General features: G+C 41.5%; 1 protein-coding gene across 1 annotated transcript in view; it reads left to right on the forward strand.

Moving 5' to 3' along the window:
• Positions 1–6023: 6023 nt before the first annotated feature.
• Positions 6024–20669, forward strand: part of LOC310856925 (ethanolamine kinase 2) — a gene marked incomplete at both ends in the record, with an annotated part of 31810 nt that continues 17164 nt past the window's right edge. The window contains 3 exons of the mRNA XM_083762478.1: positions 6024–6167; positions 9990–10255; positions 12252–12392. Coding sequence (XP_083618604.1) covers positions 6024–6167; positions 9990–10255; positions 12252–12392 — 551 coding nt within the window. The remainder of the gene's footprint in view (positions 6168–9989; positions 10256–12251; positions 12393–20669) is intronic.

Here is a 20669-nt window from a genome sequence, read left to right on the forward strand (position 1 = left end):
GTCCAACCAATGACTATCTAAACTAAGTACTGCACCCCCCTAATACAGTACATATACTTCCTTTGTCCTTTTTCATAGTTTTATTGACTCTTTTATCCCTGCTTATTTTCTGTAGGCCTATACCTTAGTTTGTTGAATTGAATTATGGCTGTATTCTATCTATTATAAATCACTTTTTGTAACCCTCTTTCAGAAAGAAAGATCGGGTTAATCTGTGTCAAATTAATATCAGACCCCACTTCGGAAACCACTGCCCTGGTTAAATATCCAAAAGTCAAGTAAAACTCAGACAAATACAACCCTTCTTCGGCTGCACACTGCTCACTGTTGATCCTTTTGGCAATCATTAATGTTTGACACTCATGGCTGAATTTCCCAGACCTTGTTGGTTTAAGGTTAACAACTCGTTGAATTTGAGAAACATGCAGATTGAGATTACAAGAATTACAGTGAAATCGAGAAACCAGTGAAATCTAAGGTGCGTTCGGAAATTTGCACGGAGCGCACTGGTGTGCCCTGTTGTCAACAAAAAAGAAACATACTGTAACACCAGAGTAACACCCTGGATAAATGAGCATACACGCTCACTGAAGCAAGAATGTCGTAGAGCTGAGCGAGCTTGGAGAAAAAACTAACTCACCATCCACCTAGAGATTCTTAAAAAGTCAACAGTCGCCTATAACAATGCCTGCCTCTAGCAAGGCAGGCATATTTCTCTGGCATTATTAATGAGAACAAGACAAATGCCAGAGTCCTATTCTCTACCATTGAACGACTTTTAACCCCCCCCCCCCCCCCCCCAGTCCTACAAGCAGTCATTCCCGGCCTCTAAAGCTAAGTGTAATGAGTTTGCATGCTTTTTTGACAACAACATTTTTAACATTAGAGCTGATATTATGAATGGTGCTGCTGCTAGCGCAAACCTTCAAACAGCAGCTAATGGTCCCAGGGTAGATCTCTCCAGGGGGAGCCTATTATCGTTCTGCGCAATTGATGAAGACGAACTCTGCAAAACCATATCACAGATGACATCATCCTCCTGTTCATTGGATACAATTCCCACCACCTTTCTCAAAGAGGTCTTAGACAGTGTGATTGGAGATATCCTAAAAATTGTAAACAGCTCTCTACAATCAGGCGTCTTCCCAGACTCACTGAAGACTGCTGTAGTTAGGCCCCTACTCAAGAAACACAATCTTGATCCCGCTGTTTTGGGTAACTATTGACCCATTTCAAATCTACCCTTTCTGGGCAAGGTTTTAGAAAAATGCATCTTCCATCAATTGGATGTGTTTCTACAGAACAATAATGTCCACAACAAATTCCAATCTGGCTTTAGGAAAGGTCACAGCACAGAAACAGCACTTGTAATAGTAATGAATGATCTTAGGGTGTCTGCTGACAAGAAACATGTATCCGTTCTCTTACTTCTAGATCTAACGGCTGCATTTGACACGATTGATCATTCAATTTTAATACAGCGTCTGGAGCACTGGATAGGCCTGTCTGGTATGGCCCTGTCCTGGTTCTCCTCCTACCTATCAAACAGAAGTTACTTTGTCAATCTAGCCGAGTTTGACTCAGACAAACACGACATCAGTTCTGGTATTCCACAGGGCTCGATTCTTGGCCCTCTGCTTTTCTCCTTGTACATAGTGCCATTGGGCGAACTCATTACCAATCACGGAGTCAATTTTCATTTCTATGCTGATGATACCCAACTATATCTCTCTGTGGCTCCAGATGATCCCTGTGCTTTAGACCCGCTGTTGACCTGTCTGTCTAGCATCAAATGTTGGATGAGTGAGAACTTTCTCAAGCTAAATGAGGATAAGACAGAAGTTCTCATAATCGGTTCTAGTGAGCAGAAAGAATCAATAATAAGCAGACTTGGCAACCTGACTGTAGAAAGTAGCAGTACAGTAAAGAACCTGGGGGTTATTATTGATTCTGAATTGAATTTTAATTCACACATTAATCATGTTACCAAGATTGCCTTTTTTCACCTTAGAAATATTGCACGAATCAGAGCCTATTTGTCCTTGGACGATGCAAAAACGCTAATCCACGCCTTTGTTTTTTCTCGGCTTGATTACTGCAATGCACTTTTTTCAGGACTGCCTAAGAAAACAACTGACAGATTACAACTTGTCCAAAATGCAGCAGCCAGAGTTTTAACTAGAACTAAGATGAGAGAACATATTACTCCAGTTTTGGCATCACTGCACTGGCTTCCGGTTGTTTTTAGGATTGATTTTAAAATTATTTTACTTGTCTATAAAGCTCTCAATGGTCTCGCACCTTCCTACCTACATGACTGCCTGCCTAAATATGTCCCAAACCGCCCCCTAAGGTCTTCCACTGCTGGCCTGCTCGCTTTGCCTAAAAAAATGGCAACTAAAAAATACGGGGAAGCAGCTTTTTACTTCTACGGGCCGTCGGCATGGAACAAGCTCCCACTGTACCTTCGTCAGGCAGCCTCTGTAGACATTTTTAAAGCTCAGCTCAAGACACACTTCTACAACATTGCTTTTAATTGATCTTTTATTTTTTATTTTTTGTTATTCATGTCCTCACTGTATTGCATTACTGCTTGTTTTTTAATGTCGTTGCCTTGCTTTTCTTTTATTCTCCATTGTTCTGTAAAGCACTTTGAGCTGCATTTCATGTCATGAAAGGTGCTATACAAATAAAGTTTTATTATTATTATTATTATTAGTTTATTCAGTGCACTCGATGCGTTGTCGTTCGGAAATCCGGCCTGACCTGTCACGATATCAGTCTGTTGAACACCTTTTATTATGTAGTGATGTCCTAGTGTTTCCTGTTTTCCCTAGTTACTGTTTCCTGTCTTGTCTCACCTTACTAGTTTTCTCCACCTGTGTCCACCTGTCTCCCTGCCAATCCCTGTGTTGATTGTTAGGTCTGTTCACCTGTGTATTGTTATCCTGTGTCTACTTAAACCCTCAGTTCCTTGTGTTCCCTGCCAGATCTTAGATGTTGTTACAGTGTTCAGTCCTAGTTATGTTCTCGTAGTGTTTTTTTATTTTTATTCTCCTGCGTTCTCTTGTGTTCCTGTGTTTTGGAGAATAAATCACCTACATTTGACCTGCTCTGCCCCTGCTCTGTTTCTGCAATTGGGTCCTACATCTCCTGAGTCGCACCGTGACATGACCGACCCTATAAAGTTGGGGTGCATCACTGCGCTGTCTTGAGCACCCCCCGGCGGCAAAATTTAACCTTTCACCTTTGTTATTACACACGCATCAACGTGTGTAGACCAACAGCAGGTAGGCTAATGTTTAGCCCCATATGGAACCTCTCCTCCTCTGAGGGGGGAGGGAGAGGTTCCATATGGGGCTAGCTAATGTTATGAATGAATTACCTTTCAATGTTACAGGAAGGTGTGTTGTTTTAACTGGTCGTTCGTAAATTAGCCACACTCAGTGCTCTGTGACGTGACCCAGTGCACAAAAAGAACTGAGCACATTCCCGGTGCGCATGTCCGAAAGCACCCCTAGCAAATGGAACGGCCTCCCCGTTTTTCTGGCACGGGGAGGCCGTGCCCGGGTCGGGGCTGCAGGGTCTCTTTCTTTGGTCCCTTTGAGTCCTATAAGGATGCTATTGTACAACTTGGTTACACATGTAAACTGCTTGTGTTCACATTTGGATGCTTTAATGTCCATACATCAGTTGTGAGAGGCCTGCAGATTGCACAAATGACCATGACCATGACCATGCCAAGAGCTACGGCATCTTTTAGGTTCTGTTCAAAGGAGGTGATGCTTCCTGTACCCGTGATCTCTATATCCCGAAACACTACAGTATATCCTGAAACCATCCCGAAACACTATACACTATATCCCGAAACACTATATCGTGTGTGTGTGTGTGTGTGTGTGTGTGTGTGTGTGTGTGTGTGTGTGTGTGTGTGTGTGTGTGTGTGTGTGTGTGTGTGTGTGTGTGTGTGTGTGTGTGTGTGTGTGTGTGTGTGTGTGTGTGTGTGTGTGTGTGTGTGTGTGTGTGTGTGCATCACCTCTTCAGGATTCTCCACCATCCTCTTGTTCAACCATGCCGAGAACCACACTGCCGAGTCACTCTCGGTTCTACTGCGAAGCCATAACATTTTTAATCTACATATCCATCTCTTTGTTAATACATAACAGCTTTGATGGCGAGACGCTCTTTGATGACAAGTGAATTTAATTTGCGTCTAAAAGCTTACAAAAAATCTGCTCAAGATGGCTTGATCACCACAATTACGACTTCTAAGGAATTACTGTAATGATGCGAACTGGTAAACACTGGACCAACATCTAAATAATTTAACAGACAAAACAGATGATGCTGTAAAATGTAAATTAATTCCGTCTTTATAGAATGATCATGTAATGTGCCTTCCAAGGCCTTGCGCTACCACGAATAGTCTTGTTTGGATGAGCTAATTGCATGATATTTTAATGGCCATTCTGGATGTCATACTGACGAAATAGACAATGGAATGGTCTCCATCCTGTGAAAGGTTTGTCCCCAAAAATCTGCATCTGTATAATGGACATATGGGTCATGGTATTCATCTAAATTCTGGCATAGCTATACATTTTAATTTCACTTTGTAGCTTGAATGTAAAAGAAAAACCAGTAGACCTATTTAAAGTCTAACTTTAAATGGTCAAATACTGTACCACCGGGCAGGGACAACCAGAAATGGCTATAATAGGAGACATGGAGAGAAGGAGACACTGCAGACAAAGAGGTGGATTTTATATTTCTTAATGAAACCTGCCTTGAGTATAACTGTGCTATTATTGTCAGAGCTTAAAAAGTAGATTTTGATACCTTTACTTTGCTAACTTTTCAATTAGAACATTTTCTAAAAAGGTGCATTCGACAGCCTTGTGGTTCTGTTTCAAAGCCATAACTTTTAATGAATGAATGAATGAACTATTGTGACAGGTGTAGTTCAGTAATGCACAATAGGCTCCAACTAACCTGACTCACTGAATCAAAGTTCAAAGTCAACACAACATTATTTGTCGTAATCACAGATCAACTGCAACACCTCTTCGTTAAACTGTGTCCAACATACAGTAGACATCAGCAGGCTAAGCACAACACTGTATCAACACTTTTGCCAAAGAGCGTCCAAAGCATAGACTGTAAAAAATATGGACAAAGCGTTCCCCGGGTCTAACATGAACGTAAAATGTCAGTCCTTGAATTGTAACTCGCCATCTTTCTAGATCCGTTTGGGCCCAGCTGGCCCATTGGCTGGCCCAGACAACGAGGCGGGACTTCCCCCCTTCTTCTTTGTTGGTTTTTATTTTGACTCGAGTGGGTGGGGAATCCCGATCATAGACTGTAACGGTAGCCACGCCCCTCAGAACATGCGCGACTTTATGGTAATTTTCTTTATAAATGGGACCATAATTTTCCAAAAAGAAATCCCGATTTCCTTGTGGCTTCACAAAATATCTGTCTGACTGCCCCCCTGGTCCAAAGACAGCGGTTAATGTATAACCCCCCCCCTCTCTCTGTACACTCTTTGACCCAAGTTTAAGCTGGTGGATAACATTGGCCTCTGATAACCCCAGCTGGCTTGCTGAGTCATTGTATAAGTGGACATCTTCAGTGGCCTATATGCTGTGGTTGATGGCACTTCGCTGGCAGCAGCTGCATTAGAGTATGCACTTTTCCGCATGTGGATTGCATCATCCTTTCTGGTACGGAGAAGCGTGTTTTGAATGCACTTGTTGTCACCTCAACGTTTGAACAATCTGACTTTTTCAGAACTGGCAGATCCTTCCTGGATGGACTTGAGACTATGCACGCCATTTGACTAATCTCAAAGCTTCTTATATACTCTTATACAGTATACTACGTTATTTATGTGCAATAACTACTGTAGTTTTCAATCAAACAGGCCTGAGGGTCTTGCTCAGTTTCCGTGAATCAAGAAAGCACTTTCCTGAAACATATTGGATCTGGTTCGAAGCATACAGTACAGTACTGCTTCCCTGACAATGGAAGGTACAGGCTCAGTTGATGCTCGTAATAGGCTCCTCCACCTCAACGTTTTTGTTGATGAGCATGAACCTCGTACTGGCATCCTGGAGCTCCTGGGCAGGCTGCGTCCTCAGTGGAAGACCCAGGACATCCAGATGAAGGCAAGTGAATTTAGAAATTAAGTGCTATGTACAGTATATGGAGTTCACATCATCACATGATAAAATGTACAGTAGATTTTGATAATTGCAGTAATCCTAGTTATTTTTTTCCATCACTATTCTTATGGGGTTTTGTGATATTTGAGGAATTAAGAGCATGGATTTCTGGTCAATATCTTGGCAGGTGATTACATATTGTGGTCAGGGATTTCTAAGATCCAAATGTTTGAAACAAAAGAAAAATAATGTGTTTTATATCACTGGTTTGCATCCCAATGGGTGCGTAAACACGATTTAATTGGGGACAGAATATACATTAATCACATGAACAATCAAATGGAAAATATATACAGCCAAACTAGATAGATTTGCACTTTTTACAGGCATTTTTGATGGATTACACATTTCTAGAGAGCCCATTTTCATATCACGATATCTCCACATAGGAATGGGATATCCTGGCCCAAACATTCACATTCACAATATCATTCAACGTTATTTACAGTGTGACCAAGTTTGGAGAGGGAACAGAGTGGCATTCCAACACACCGCCATTTCATTCATTTACTTACAAATACGTGGCTTCTGCATGTGTTAAGGGTTCGGGACAGGGTTAGTATTGAGCGTGTTGGAATGGCAACTAACGTGTACTGTATTTCAATTAAGAACCATGTTAGCACTGAGAAAATAAATACAAATAAATACCCTTAAAAAAGCAATGTTGCTCAGTAACTACAATTAAGTAGGCTACAATTTAGAGCACATCACGTATGATGGTGGATACCGGTAAAGAAATAAACGGGTGCTCTCCCTCTGGAAACAGCCCTTGGTTAAGGCAGTGGGTAGTGGAAAAAGCAGCACTCCAAAATAAAAGATTCAAGACTGGCTCAGATGCAATTTCTCATGTTTATTTGAGAACACTTGAGCGTTCTCAAATAGTTTTTTGTTTTATGTTTAATGTTCTAATGTACGTGTATATAACAATATAGTAGATTAGCATATTCACAAATCACAATATACAATACACCCCACTATCCACACTATACATGTTACAATAGCGTGAGTGATACTAATCTGGCAAAATGTAAGTATTTTATTTCAACAAGGGCCAATTGTAAGAGAACTATAGATCAACATGCAGGGTGGACATTTTGTTCTGGGAATCCTGGGAATTGTGTTGGCTGTAACATCTGCTCTGTACAGGATAATCCCATGGTAGTTCCCATGTGCAAACACAAGGTCCAATCTGTCAGAGAAATAGATTTTATGTTTGTTAGGGGACAGTGCACTTGGGTGTGTGACCCCTCGTTCCGTCTAGAGTCTAGACCAGGGCTGCTGGTTGTGTGTACAAACCATACATACCTCCATCTGCAGCTCTCAACAGCCCCCACAGTGATGCATTGTGTATCTGAGTTTTGATGACACTAACAAATACACAGCTGATCTAAGATCTTTGAACATTCCAGAAAAAGAGTGAAAAAAAAAACATTTTGTAAATGTCAGTTCATTTAGGCAGTGATTCTTCTATAAATTACACAAATCTTTGCATGCATGATACGGCTATTTAGGCGAGAGGTTAGCAACTTAGCATTGCACTTCTGCTGTTATTCTGTGTTTTACACTAGTCTAACAATCTCTATTAGGCTCCTAAAAGTAGATAATTTGCTTTCTCTTACCTACTGTATAGTGATTCACAAGCTTCTCTCACTTTTACACCTAAAAGCCTGACAGAGAGATTCCGGAACCTGGCATCCAACTCATTAAGTTGACGGTCTCCTATCTGGTTCAACAGGTAGTTTTCCCTGTGAAGTAAAGTTGTTGCCCAGCCATCTATTGTTATGGAGCGGCTCATTAATCAATGCAGTAGCTCTCAAGAAAAAAATCTAAAAAAAGAAAGGAAAAAGGAAGAGCTCAAAATGTTTCCTGCGCTGCCCAATCATAACGCCGATGTCCTGGATTGCGGTGCCTGGCGTAAAGTCGCTCAGATAGGCGGTTGTCCAGAAGCACTGATCTAACCGATGTGCCATAAATGTAGGGGTGCACTGCCTACGTACAGTAGTGTGGTCATATTACTAACAGTCCGACAAGCATTAGTCCGACAGCACCGTCGCTCCTGACATGCGCGGCCAGTTACAACTAACCTGTGGCAGGTTAAAACTTACCTGTGGCTTCCTGTGAGGTTAGTTTTTTTTTTTTTTTCTTAGTTATGTATGTTAATAATTAATTTAATTAACTGTTGCAGCTAAATTAAATTGTCCAGCACAAATATTGTATCTATTGCTTGGCCATGCAAATCTGGATGACAAAAGACAGCAGATCCAAAGGTACGTATGTGGAAAGCCATGGCATCTGTCCAAGTGGTTTCCGAGGCTAGTCCAAACTGGTACAGTGGCATAAATACTTCATCAGATGTCAAGGGGCCATGTTTGTTCACTCTAGCTCGATATGAACAACTGTGCACTACACATCGGGCGCACAGAGAAACAAAAGCCTTGGGGACAGTTGGTGAGTGAATGAGAGAATTCTGAACAACCGCTGAATGAAGAAAAGACAAATGTCTGAAGGGAGCTTGTTGAGCAAAGAGTGGCCCTTTATTGTTGTGTGCTCGGGTGCACTATACAAATGTGCCATAGAGATGGGTTCAAGATTCCAGATTTTGTATTGTTACAACATTTTTACAGTCTTTGGGTTATACCAAAGACTGTAAAAATGGGACCCAATGCCTCCCTGCTTGGCACTCAGCATCAATGGGTTGGATTGGGGGGTCAAATCAACTAATCAAAATGAATGATTCCCGAGTGTGGCACGGCTGCAGCTCACCGCTCCTTGGCTGCGGCTCACCGCTCCAATTAAGAGATGGGTCAAATGCGGAGAACAAATTTCACTGCGGTAACGTGTGTGACAAATCGTACGACTTTGACTTTGACATCTCATATAAAGGTAATTAACACACAAGAGTAGAATTCTATATTTTAATATAATGCATATCTATTGACCTATGTGTCTGTGCAGTTTTAATATACTACAGCTTCTCTGTATGATACTGTATACCATTTGGGCATAAAAGAAAAGAAAAGATTAGTGTCACCTCATTGTCCTGTTTCCTCCAGCCAATCCCTGTGTTGATTGTTGCTCAGTGTCCTGTTTCCCCCAGCCAATCCGTGTTGATTGTTCTCACCTGATTGTTTCTGTCTGTAGCCCATGTTTTGTTGTTTGTTCCTGTTACTTGTTAATCTACTTGTGAGTACTGCAGAACAATCAATCTTCTGTGTCAAGTTGTTGCCTTTCTCCCTTGCGTTTGGGTCCCTGACAATGTGCTAGGCCTATACCATTTATATTTTGGTAGAACTATACTTTGTATAACTCTATAAAGTGGTCTCTGTTTTTGAGTGCTTTATCATTTGTTATCAGTGCAGTAAATCTAAAGGGTATCTAAATAATGTACACATGTGTAAAGGTGAAGGCCACATCACTCACACTGTGACAACAAAATACTGTAACAAAATACCCATGTGAAGTGAGGGGTGCTCTAATTATCGTACATCATCGTACATCATAATCAAGAACGACCAAGGGTTCCCACTGACAGACATATACTGATTTGCTCAGATACACATGATGTAGATTCTTCATTCATTGTCAATGGCATTTAATGTTTGTGTTCAGACAGACAGAATCCACACTATAGCTGTTCGCCCCTCAATAATACCTGATGATCATGTTTTAGGGTCGGGGGGACCTTTCACTGCCTGCTCTGTGTTCTCCTCCATGCAGGTGTTCACAGAACCTTTCACTGCCTGCTCTGTGTTCTCCTCCATGCAGGTGTTCACAGAGGGCATCACCAACCAGCTGAGAGGCTGCCATGTGGGCTCCCTGCAGGAACCCGGGGGCTGCGTGCTGGTCCGCGTGCACGGCAGGATGACGGAGCTCTTTGTGGACCGGGACAAGGAGGTGGACATGTTTCAGGTGTTCCACGCTCACGGCTGCGGCCCCCAGATCTACTGCAGCTTCCAGAACGGCATCTGCTACGAGTTTGTGAGGGGAGCCGTGCTGGACGACGAGCTGCTCCGACAGCCCTCCATCTACAGGTCGTTGTCACTTTGATGTTTCATAAAGGGGTTAAAGTAATCATATATATCAAACATTGTATTGCATTAACTTTTTTTTATAGGGAGCTAGCCCCTCCTATGCCCAGCTTTGTGTGTTTGTGTGAATCATAGCGATGATTTGATTGGCTGAGCACGGAATTGAGATGATTTGATTGGCTGAGCAAAGTACGTATTGAGGATAAAAAGTGAGGTCAGACAAGTGAAGATGCGATTGGCCAGAATGAGATGATGTATGATTATAACAGAGCCCCTCATTTCACACAGGTGTGATTTTCTTGAGGGGTGCTAGCCCCTCCTATACAGCTTTTGTCCACACAATTTCTATTGACAATGAAAGGAGAAATTAGGTCATACTGTATGTACCTCAAATATGACGTAAATATGTGGCAAAACAAAATTAAATGCCATTGACAATGAAGGGAAAATGGGGAATGTTTGCTTTTATTTTAAACACTATTATAATTTTGATCATAATACCCAATTTGTGAATGTCAAGTCTCCAGGTTTCCATCATAATATCAATATGCCACTGATTATTATTATTAGTATTAGTGTGGTTGCCAGACTATAGTTATTGTGACACTTTTTTCTTCTTCCGGAGTAATCAAACTTCTGCTGTGATTGGCCAAGCTTTGCATAACGTTTGTAGCAGCTGTGGGATTAATTAAAGTAACCACAGTATACCGCTAATCAACTTACAAATTACATATACATAGAGGCAGTTCCTTTAATCCACCCGGCACTGGTATAACTAGCTGGTATAACTAGCTCTCAATGATGACGTAATAAATATGTGGATTAAAGGACGCAATGCCAGAGTGTAATTGGTTTTCGATGGTGACGTAATGACGATATGTTTTAGTGTTGGGAGGATTAAAGGTAATGCTCCTGTGTATACATGTATGTAATCTGGCACCAGACCAGATTTGACAGTTTTTTGCGGTGGAAAGTACTTGCGCGCTCTGCTTGCGCACTAGTAGGCCATTTATGGCCTACTAGTGTGTGTGTGTGTGTGTGTGTGTGGATATATATCTTCCGCTCATAATGTCCACATCCATATGCGATAGCAGACCGTTACTCAGGCATTTCAACAGTATCGCTGGTGCTGACTCGGGTCCTGACCCCAGTCGTGTTTCATATTGAGCAATGTGTCTTTGGTCATCATGGACTCCTCCTGTTCCATCTATCACTTCACTCACTGATAACGCCACACCATTTCACAATCACAAGTTCATATCTTTTGTTCTGCTATGTTCAAATGGCAGAAATGTACATGGTTAATGTATGTATTCTAATCAAAATCTACAAAGTAACTATAGTAACTAAAGTGCAATATTTTCCTCTGAGATGTAGAAGAGTAGAAGTAAAAGTACTGGAAATTGAAAATACTCAAATAAAGTACAAATACCTCAAAAATGTACTTACCTACCTAAAGAAAATACGTAAATATACTTAGTTACTTAGTACTTTTTAGACGTTGATTAGTAGTTTTTTAAACATATAGACCGTCTATATTGACGTTGAAACTACGCTGTTTCAACGTCTAATCTAAGCCTAGACCGCTAAAAAAACTTTCATTTGTAGACCATTTATAACCCATTTTTAGACGGCCATTTAGACGTATTGAAGACGTCTAATAGCCTGAAAAATTCTCAGTGGGTACTAGGATGCAACGCAGACAGCCAGGGCCAAACTCCAGGGCCATGATACACATTGATCAGCCTGCTCCTCCGTGTCATACTCTAGCAGGGAAACCCCAACAAACTTAATGTCGCCCCTGAGACTACCAGAGGAACGGCTCTCGAGCATGCAGTCAAAAGGTCATGGCTGAAATTATGTCCATTTTGGAAGGGATAAGATAAGAGCGCTAAATGGAAAAGGGAGTCATGCTTCTCGTCCGATAGTGTTTGTTTTGCAACAGATAGAAGTGTGATGGTACGTTGTTCTCATCTGGGAAAATGTTCTTTTCCTGTAGATTGATTGCCACGGAGATGGGCAGAATACACTCCATCCGGCCCGAGAACGGTTCGACGGCCGAGCCTTTGCTCTGGACCAAAATGGCCCACTTTCTGACGCTGCTCCAGAACAATGTCAGCAGTGGAACAGTGGAGCAAAGGTGAGCACAAAAATATTATCCGTTCTAATGGCTCGAATGTATTGCTTAACCTTTCTCCCATGGGAGTTGACCTTTTCCTGACACAACTACCGTGAATCACTCCCAGTAGAGTACAACCAGTCTTCTGCTGTTGGCTACCGGACAGATCATCCTGCACAGATGACATTCATCTGACTTATTGCTCTTAATGGAGCGTCACACGTCATATGTTCACATTTCGTGCCTAAATTCCAAGCTTCTTTGAGGATTCAAACCTTCAACCTTCCAGTCTCAAGATCAAGAACAAAGCCATCTTCGTAAACTTAGACCCTATATCTAATGTTGACGTTTATTTTTTATTTTTTGAGGGGCGCGAGCACCTCCTCTATTCAGTTATAGTGTCGATTTCCGTCTTACACAAACATTAAATTACCATTGACAATGAATGGATAATTTACGTCATATGTGGACGAGCAAGTCGGCTATTTTTGTCCTACATAAAGATTAAATTCTCATGACAATGAATTAATGATGTACGATAAGAGCTCATACGAGCTCATACGAGCTTGTAGATCTGCTATTAGCGAAGAAATACGCTATTTTCTTCAGTTTTCCATGTGTCTAACTGTCTATAGGTGACAGTACTTCATTAGACCCCTTGGTGTGGTTGTTATGTGCAATGATGTCTTCCCTTTGTATTTAGGGTTTCTTCCTGGAGGCTGAAACCTTGACAGTCAAACGTGCCAATGAAAAAAACAATCTGTGATATAGTGACATCACAATATCATCCCCTCCCCTAACCCCTCACTCTTTAGCTGCGGTTGTGGCTTCAGTACAGGACCCATCACCACACACACCAGGCATACTTAATGAACTAGTTGGCGTGTCCACATAAAAACGACATTTTAATGAATACTGTATGCGTTTTTGAGAAATTAAATTTGAGAAAAATCAAGGCATAGGCCTACACGGCACAGTTTTCCTTCCCACGTTCCTTCAGTTTTCTTCAAGATGCAATGTTTTTGTCCAGTCTCGTTGCATTCCCATTGTGTTGTTACTCTCTGACACAGTCCAGTCACCACTGCTCCCTCTCTGTGGAGTTAAACCACCATAGTCTCTGATTAGCCATCTGAAGTGGTGAGGCTCTGTGGCAAATGGCAATGACATTGTTATCTCAGACAGAGGGATAGTTCACGAGGTGAAAGGTTCAGAGGGGTCTCCCAGACACTACAAAGAGAAAGAAGCAGAGCCGCTCTAAGCTTCCTGCAGAGCTCTCCCTTATCAGTCAAACGTTCAGCCTTGTTTACGCTCGCCAGCCCAAAGGGTCGGAAGTCCATGCAAAAAGAGAGCACTGCAGGGTCTGCTTTTGTGCGACTGGCTTGTCCATTTGAGGTTTGTAAAGCGAGAGAGAGTGCAAGGCAATTAGCGCTTGAGTGGGTCATCCATAATAGACAGGTTTTTCTTTTTATTATTAGATAAGCTGTCGTTTTAGCTTACAGCATTCCCCGAGACAAAAGCTTCTGAGGGATCTAAGAAAAGAGGCTGTGATCTTTTTGACAACTTACAGACAGCACATATTTCTTTCCATGCATTCCAGTGATTCCTATGCTCATGCAATTGTTATTTTCAGACTTCAACTTTGATAACATTTATTACTTTCACTAACAAACGATACCATTGCTGAAGATAAATAATTATCTTAGAAATATATTGAGAGATTACTTTTGAGTATTCAATATAAATGGCTATATATGGAATATATAGCCTACCGGTATATGGATTTTGTAAATTAAGCCTTAAAATAGTATGAATAGGCTACTTGACAAAAGCACAGCCCAATTTGAGAATTGTAATCAACCTACTGTATATGTTGTTCTAGATTGTAAGGGAATATCAATAGTAGTGGTTCTCAACTCTTGTCTTAATTTATACCCGCCTGTTTTCGGCATGTGACACCATCATGCAATTCATTATGCTAAATCTAACTTTAGGAAAAAGCCATTGTCAACTCTTATTGTATTGACCCAGACAACTTTTTTCAAGCCAATTTCAATTTAGCATCCCTATTTTGTGCAGACCTGGTGTAACCTATACGTTGTTTTACCTTTCATGCCCTGTGTCTCATATAGCAACATCATGATTTTATTTATTTCTTTAAGAACTTGAAGGTTTTCAGGGCGAGGTCACGTGCACGCATCCGCCTGGGTGACAGCAGACTATGGGCGAGCGCTGGCGCTTTGGAATGGGGGGTCAGATCAACATATGGAATGGATTCTGTAATGGCCATATACTGTATGGAGTGTGTCTTGAGTGTACAGGGTTTGATGAGGTCAGATCAACATATGGAATGTCAGAACAGGTCAGATCCATATACTGTATGGAGATCTAAGGGTGGCAGTGGGGGCAGTATCTTGAGTGTACTGTACAGGGTTTGATGAGGGCCCAGGTAGGGCCCTCGGGCCTGTTGAGAACTCTAGTTTTCACCAGCTGCCGGGCACGGCTGCACTAAAACTTTGGGGCAGGCCCATCTAAAGTTTGAACCCTTAATTATTTGTAGGGGACATTATTTAGATACGGACACCAATATACCCCTAACATTGGTCAGGTTGCTATGGCAACGCCCAACCACTCGAGCTATGGGATTGAAAATATAATCACCGTGTAAAGCAGTTGAAAGGAGGATTTTCAAACGTCCATAAATCGTAATCCAGGAGAGCTGTCCTTGGTGGATCTTCTGCCATCCAAGTTTCGGATTTAATCTGTGCCTTTGTACCGCGACGCTCCCACCATGTAAATGCTTCTAACGAAAGGTAAACAGTGTGTGCTTGTGCAAAAGTCTGTGTAGTGAATAATGTTTATGGGGGGCGGGCAAACTCTGAAGGCCTATTCATAGTCTGGATTTTCGGTGGTCACCTAACCACCGAAAATCCAGACTATGTATGAGCCTTGACTCTTGAACTTCATGAATGCTAACTGCTAGCCGGCAATACAATTATTAACAGTTATCAGTCAAAAGAGAGACATCGAAGAGGATGGATGGAGAACAGGTTCTGGCACATATCCATTATGGAGATCTAAGGGTTTGAGGTTTGAGGTCAGATGTTTGATGTCATCAATATTGAGTTGCTGGCCAATATTGATAACATCGGGGATCTCCATATAATGGGCTTAATTGCGACAGCAGGTCACATTTACTATGACATCAGGGATCTACATCACTGATGATTCACATGATGTCACGAGTCCCAGTAGCTATACCCTCAATCAATCCCAATAGGGCAAGGCCAGGGCCACACAATCTGCCACTCCCAAACTACTCTGCCGGGACTAGGAGGTAGACCAATCTGGCGTGCGGAAGGACTAGGCTTTGTGGGTTGACTCCTGTCCGGGCCCTCCCCCATGGTCTCACCAGGTTCACTCCTGCTCTCACCAGGTCCAGGACCTGTGCGTTGCACCCAGGGGGGCAGTCAGCCAGATATTTCGTGAAGCCTCATTTGAAATCGGTAGTTCATATAATGGCCTGTTGTGGCGCTGGACTGGACCCAAAAAGCCCCATAGCTCCATAGAGGCCCATGTATTTTGGCCCAACTTCACCTAGACTGTATTACCTTAATAAAAATGGTCATGAATACTTTCTTCTTCCAGTCACTAGTTTAAAGTCTCATTTCTAATGTCATAATATTCTTTTTGGAAAATTATGGTCCCATTAATTAAAAAAATGACCATAAAGAAAAAAAACCATTGCGTATGTTCTGAGGGGCGTGGCTACCGTTACAGTCTATGATCGGGATTCCCCTCCCACTCGAGTCAAAATAAAAACCAACGGAGAAGAAGGGGGGAAGTCCCGCCTCGTTGTCTGGGCAGCCAATGGCCAGCTGGTCCAAAACGGAGCCAGCCAATGGCCAGCTGGTACCAAACGGATCTAGAAAGATGGTGATTTACAGTGCAGGAATAACAGGCTTCATTTTACGTCCATGTTAGACCCGGCGAACGCTTTGTCCATATTTTTTACAGTCTATGGTTGCACCAGACTCCCAGCACCAGACACCACTCCATTCAGGAGTGGCATATTCTTGAGCTGCAATGGTTCTGCAGGCTCCACCTGGGCAACGGTGGTGCTGCGGCTCCGCTTGCGGCTTGAATGGCCCTCCTAAAGGCCTCACCGTGGGTTGTTGGGCTTCCTTCTCACGGAAGACACAGGCTGGGGCGCCGCTCCCGGGTGCCGTCTAAATTCCGGCTTTCACCAGACTATTCCTGGTTGTCTATTCCTATGAGTCACTATATAAATAAATAAATAAATAAATAGTGTTCACTCAGGCTCCCAGGTGAATTTAGTCCTCTACTAAGACAGAATGGTTGTCAAACTTTTCAAACCACAACCCCCAAATATTTGAACTGCATGGGGACCGCCACAAATAATCATATTTGAACTGGGGAACCCCCAAAATTAAACATATTGGGGAACGCCCAAAATTAGCATATTTGAACTGGGGCCTGCCCAAAATAATCACATTTAAACTGGGGACCCCCGTCACACCCGAAAATAATCATATTTGAACTGGGGAGTTTTTCACAATTTGGCTATTTTCACAATTTGTGCCTCTTATATTATTTGGCCAATGTTTGACCAGTTTTTAGTTTCTTGATTAATGATTACAATAATGCAATAATAGTATTTTGCCTCTTTCCTTTTTACTTTTTTAACCCTAACCCTAACCCTAAAAAACAAACAAAAAAAATCCTTAAATTGTCATTGACTCCTTCAAAACCACTCCCAAAGGGCACCTACGGGCACCTATATAGAAGTGTCTGTACGTCTCTAAATGTTTTGATGAATTGAACAAGGTGGGCCCTCTTGTAAACAAGTGTAATGCTTAATTGGGTCGTCCACTCACAGTTAACAGTCAGTATTGAGTTTGTGCTTGAAATGTACTGTATTCCGCAAACTGTTAATAAATATTTCAATCAATCAATCAATCAATCAATCAATCAATCAATCAATCAATCAATCAATCAATCAATCAATCAATCAATCAATGCTCTAAGACAGAGAGCACAGTCATCCAGGTATCTCAGGAACCAGATGAACCACTGTGTAATCACTGTTATAAATCATTGTACAACCACATGCACCTTTTGGTGACCAACATAGGCGTATGACAGACATCGTGTACATTTTGTCATCATTACCAGTCAATAATCTTTTTGACTCAACACTTTCTGTGCATCAGGAGATTGACCTGCACCACTTTTAATTGTCCAATAGATGGTGCTATGCTGAGACATTTGTATGACTGCAGTGAGCAAACAGTCCGCTTGTCTCCCAGCTCGGTACCCCATGCATCTACACTGCTGTGTTACATTCACTTAATCACTTCTGCTGTCAGCACATGCTGACAGCAGAAGTGAATGATTAAATTGCACTGTTCTTAGTATTTATCTGCTGTCGGGAGGAAACCTCATAACTCCAAAATGTTCATTTTTCAGGAAATGAAAAATATACATTTTTCAGGAAATTAAGAAAACCTTATATTTTTAAAACAAAGCAATACAGCCTCATCAACGTTGTTGTTGTAACTTTATATATTGTCAATTACTTCCATGAGAGGGGGAGAGGTGGTGGAGTTAGTTGCTTTAGCAGACATTTTGAGGGTCCAATGGAGTTAAGAGGTTTTGTCCCAAACACTTTTTACTACTTTCCATTGGTTCAATATTTTCGAAACAACACACAGACGTAAAGGGTGTTCAATAACACTGATTTATGCAAAAAAAAGACAAAAAGCGTTAGCAAATTTTGCTGTATGAACATACTGTATATATAGCCTCAAATTGCACCTTCTTAAACTAAATTGTGTTGATGGAACATAACCTACTGTGAAGCTGTTCACAAAACAGTTTACCTAATTTTGCTACTACAGGGGAAACATGCACATGTACATTATGTTAAAAAAAATACTCCTTTGATTGCTCTTTCTTGCACTCTTTATTATATCCTTTTGTTTGCTGTGCTTGCTGTGTTTTTGTTTTTCTGAATATAATATCTATGCTGCTGCATTGTCTGTAAGGAAGCCAAACTAAAATTAGTTTTACTCTTATGTAGGCCTACCTGTACTGTACAGGTAGGCCTACTGTATATAAGTTATGTAGGCCTGTGTTATGTATGTGTGTTATGTATTTACAGGCTGAGACTGTACACAAGATATGTAAATTACAACCTTGAACCTTGTATAACACAGCTAGAATAAATGCTCATCTTTTACGCTCCAGACAAATGGAAGAAAATCCAGGACTTTGAAACTGTAAAAACTGGTCTCTATAATTTAAAGCACTACTTGAGGATGCAACACATAGTGACTGTACTTGTGTTTGTATAGCTCCAGTGTATTAGCATTATGATGTTCTTTTTAACATTGCTCATCTATATTATGTAAAATGGTGTTATTTGTTGTTTTGTATAAACATGATAAGGGCAGGTGCCATACAGTATACTCAAGGCGTCCTTGCAAAAGAGAGCATGCTCTCAAGTCTCAGTGGTCTTCCCTGATTAAATAAAGGTCAATAAAAACAATGTACAGGTATACACGTTGGCAAAGGTCGGAAAGGTCAGTAAGTTTAGCACGAGATTAGATAAGACCACAAGCTTCACCATTAAAAGGCAAGATGTCTATTCTCACATTTATTGAGTGAATTGGATACTGAAATCTAATTCTAAATCTAATGTAATTTAACCACTTTCGACCTGGACGGCCTCCATATTTTGGGCATGTCAGTCAATGTACTGTACCTGTATATGGAACGTTCTCGGAAATCTTTCCCCAAAATGTCAAAAAATCTCAACGCTGTGATATTGTAGATATTTTACTTGAAACAGGGTTGTTACTGGTTAACTAACTGGTTAATTAACATATTATGTGCATGTGCGTGTGCGTGTGCGAGTTCACTGTTCACACACATGTAACCAATACTCTTGTGTAGATTGGTGAATAAACCAATAATGTTTTAAACAGCCATCAGAGATACTTTGTATACTTGTGAATACATGATGATGGCTTATTGGGTGAATGCGGATCCTCAGAGGAAACAGAAAGAAATAAAGAAAAAGAAAGAAAGACGGAAAGGAAGGAGCGAGAGAAGGGGGGGGGGGGGGGGGTGATGGGAGGGGGTCAGGAATAAGAGGCTGCACCTGCAGAGGAGGTCCTCGAGTCACCCACTGAGCGCAGAGAGAGAGAGAGAGAGAGAGAGAGAGAGAGAGAGAGAGAGAGAGAGAGAGAGGGGGAGAGATGAGGGAGAAAAGCTCCAGCAGCTGTGAGTGCGTGAGAGGTGTTCAGAAAAAAACGAGGAGAAAAGAGAGCACATAACCCCCCCATGGTGTATCGCGTTTGCGTGTGCGTGCGTGATCCTGGTGCTTGAAAATACCTAATTAAATAAGGTGAATTCATGGTGGATCAACCACTAAATAGGAGGAAATTACACAAATGATTGCATTACTTAAGAAGAGCGAGATGTGAGATAGTCTGGCAGCCGACAGGCTTCTTTTGTTTAAAGTGGGAAATTTGGTATATATAGTCTTTTTTTATTGGCCTAGATTATTGTCTATATACATTCATGAATCCACTTGCTGACCTGTCAGTATTGAGCAATACTGACAGCCTACCATTAACATCTTATGGCAGGCAAAACAGGCAAAAATGTCAAACTTTCCTTATGCTTTAAGTAGCATGTGACATGTCAAACTAGGGGGTTTTCATGATTCTGAATCCATTCCAAGCATTAGTTTTGCACAAAAAAAACACTCCTTGGGCTAGAAACGGCCATAGACGTCGTGACACGGTCAGCACAAATGTGATGAGGTCAGCACATTTTTGGCACATTTGGGCAAGTGGCTATGGCTGTTTTTAGCACAAGGAGTGTTTTTTGTGCAAAACTAATGCTTGGAATGGATTCAGAATCATGAAATATCCCTAGTTTGACATGTCACATGCTACTTAAAGCATAAAAGTTTGACATTTTTGACAGTTTGTTAATGGTATAGGGTCACAAGAAACCCCTCTAAAACAAATGCTCAATACTAACAGCTGGTCAGCAAGTGGATTCATGAATGTGTGTATAGACAATATTTTAGGCCAATAAAAAAATACTACATACCAAATTTCCCACCCGTCTACCTCGGCTGCCACCGGACTGTGAGAGAGTGAGAGAGTGAGAGAGAGAGAAATGACAAGGAGGGGGGAGGAACATTTGTTATTAGAGTCAGGAAGAGCAATCTCCATGCAAATTCAATTATGACTCCCACAATAT

Source organism: Protomyctophum parallelum (assembly GCF_964188405.1).
Source record: "Protomyctophum parallelum genome assembly, chromosome: 4".
In the NCBI taxonomy this organism is placed as follows: domain Eukaryota; kingdom Metazoa; phylum Chordata; class Actinopteri; order Myctophiformes; family Myctophidae; genus Protomyctophum; species Protomyctophum parallelum.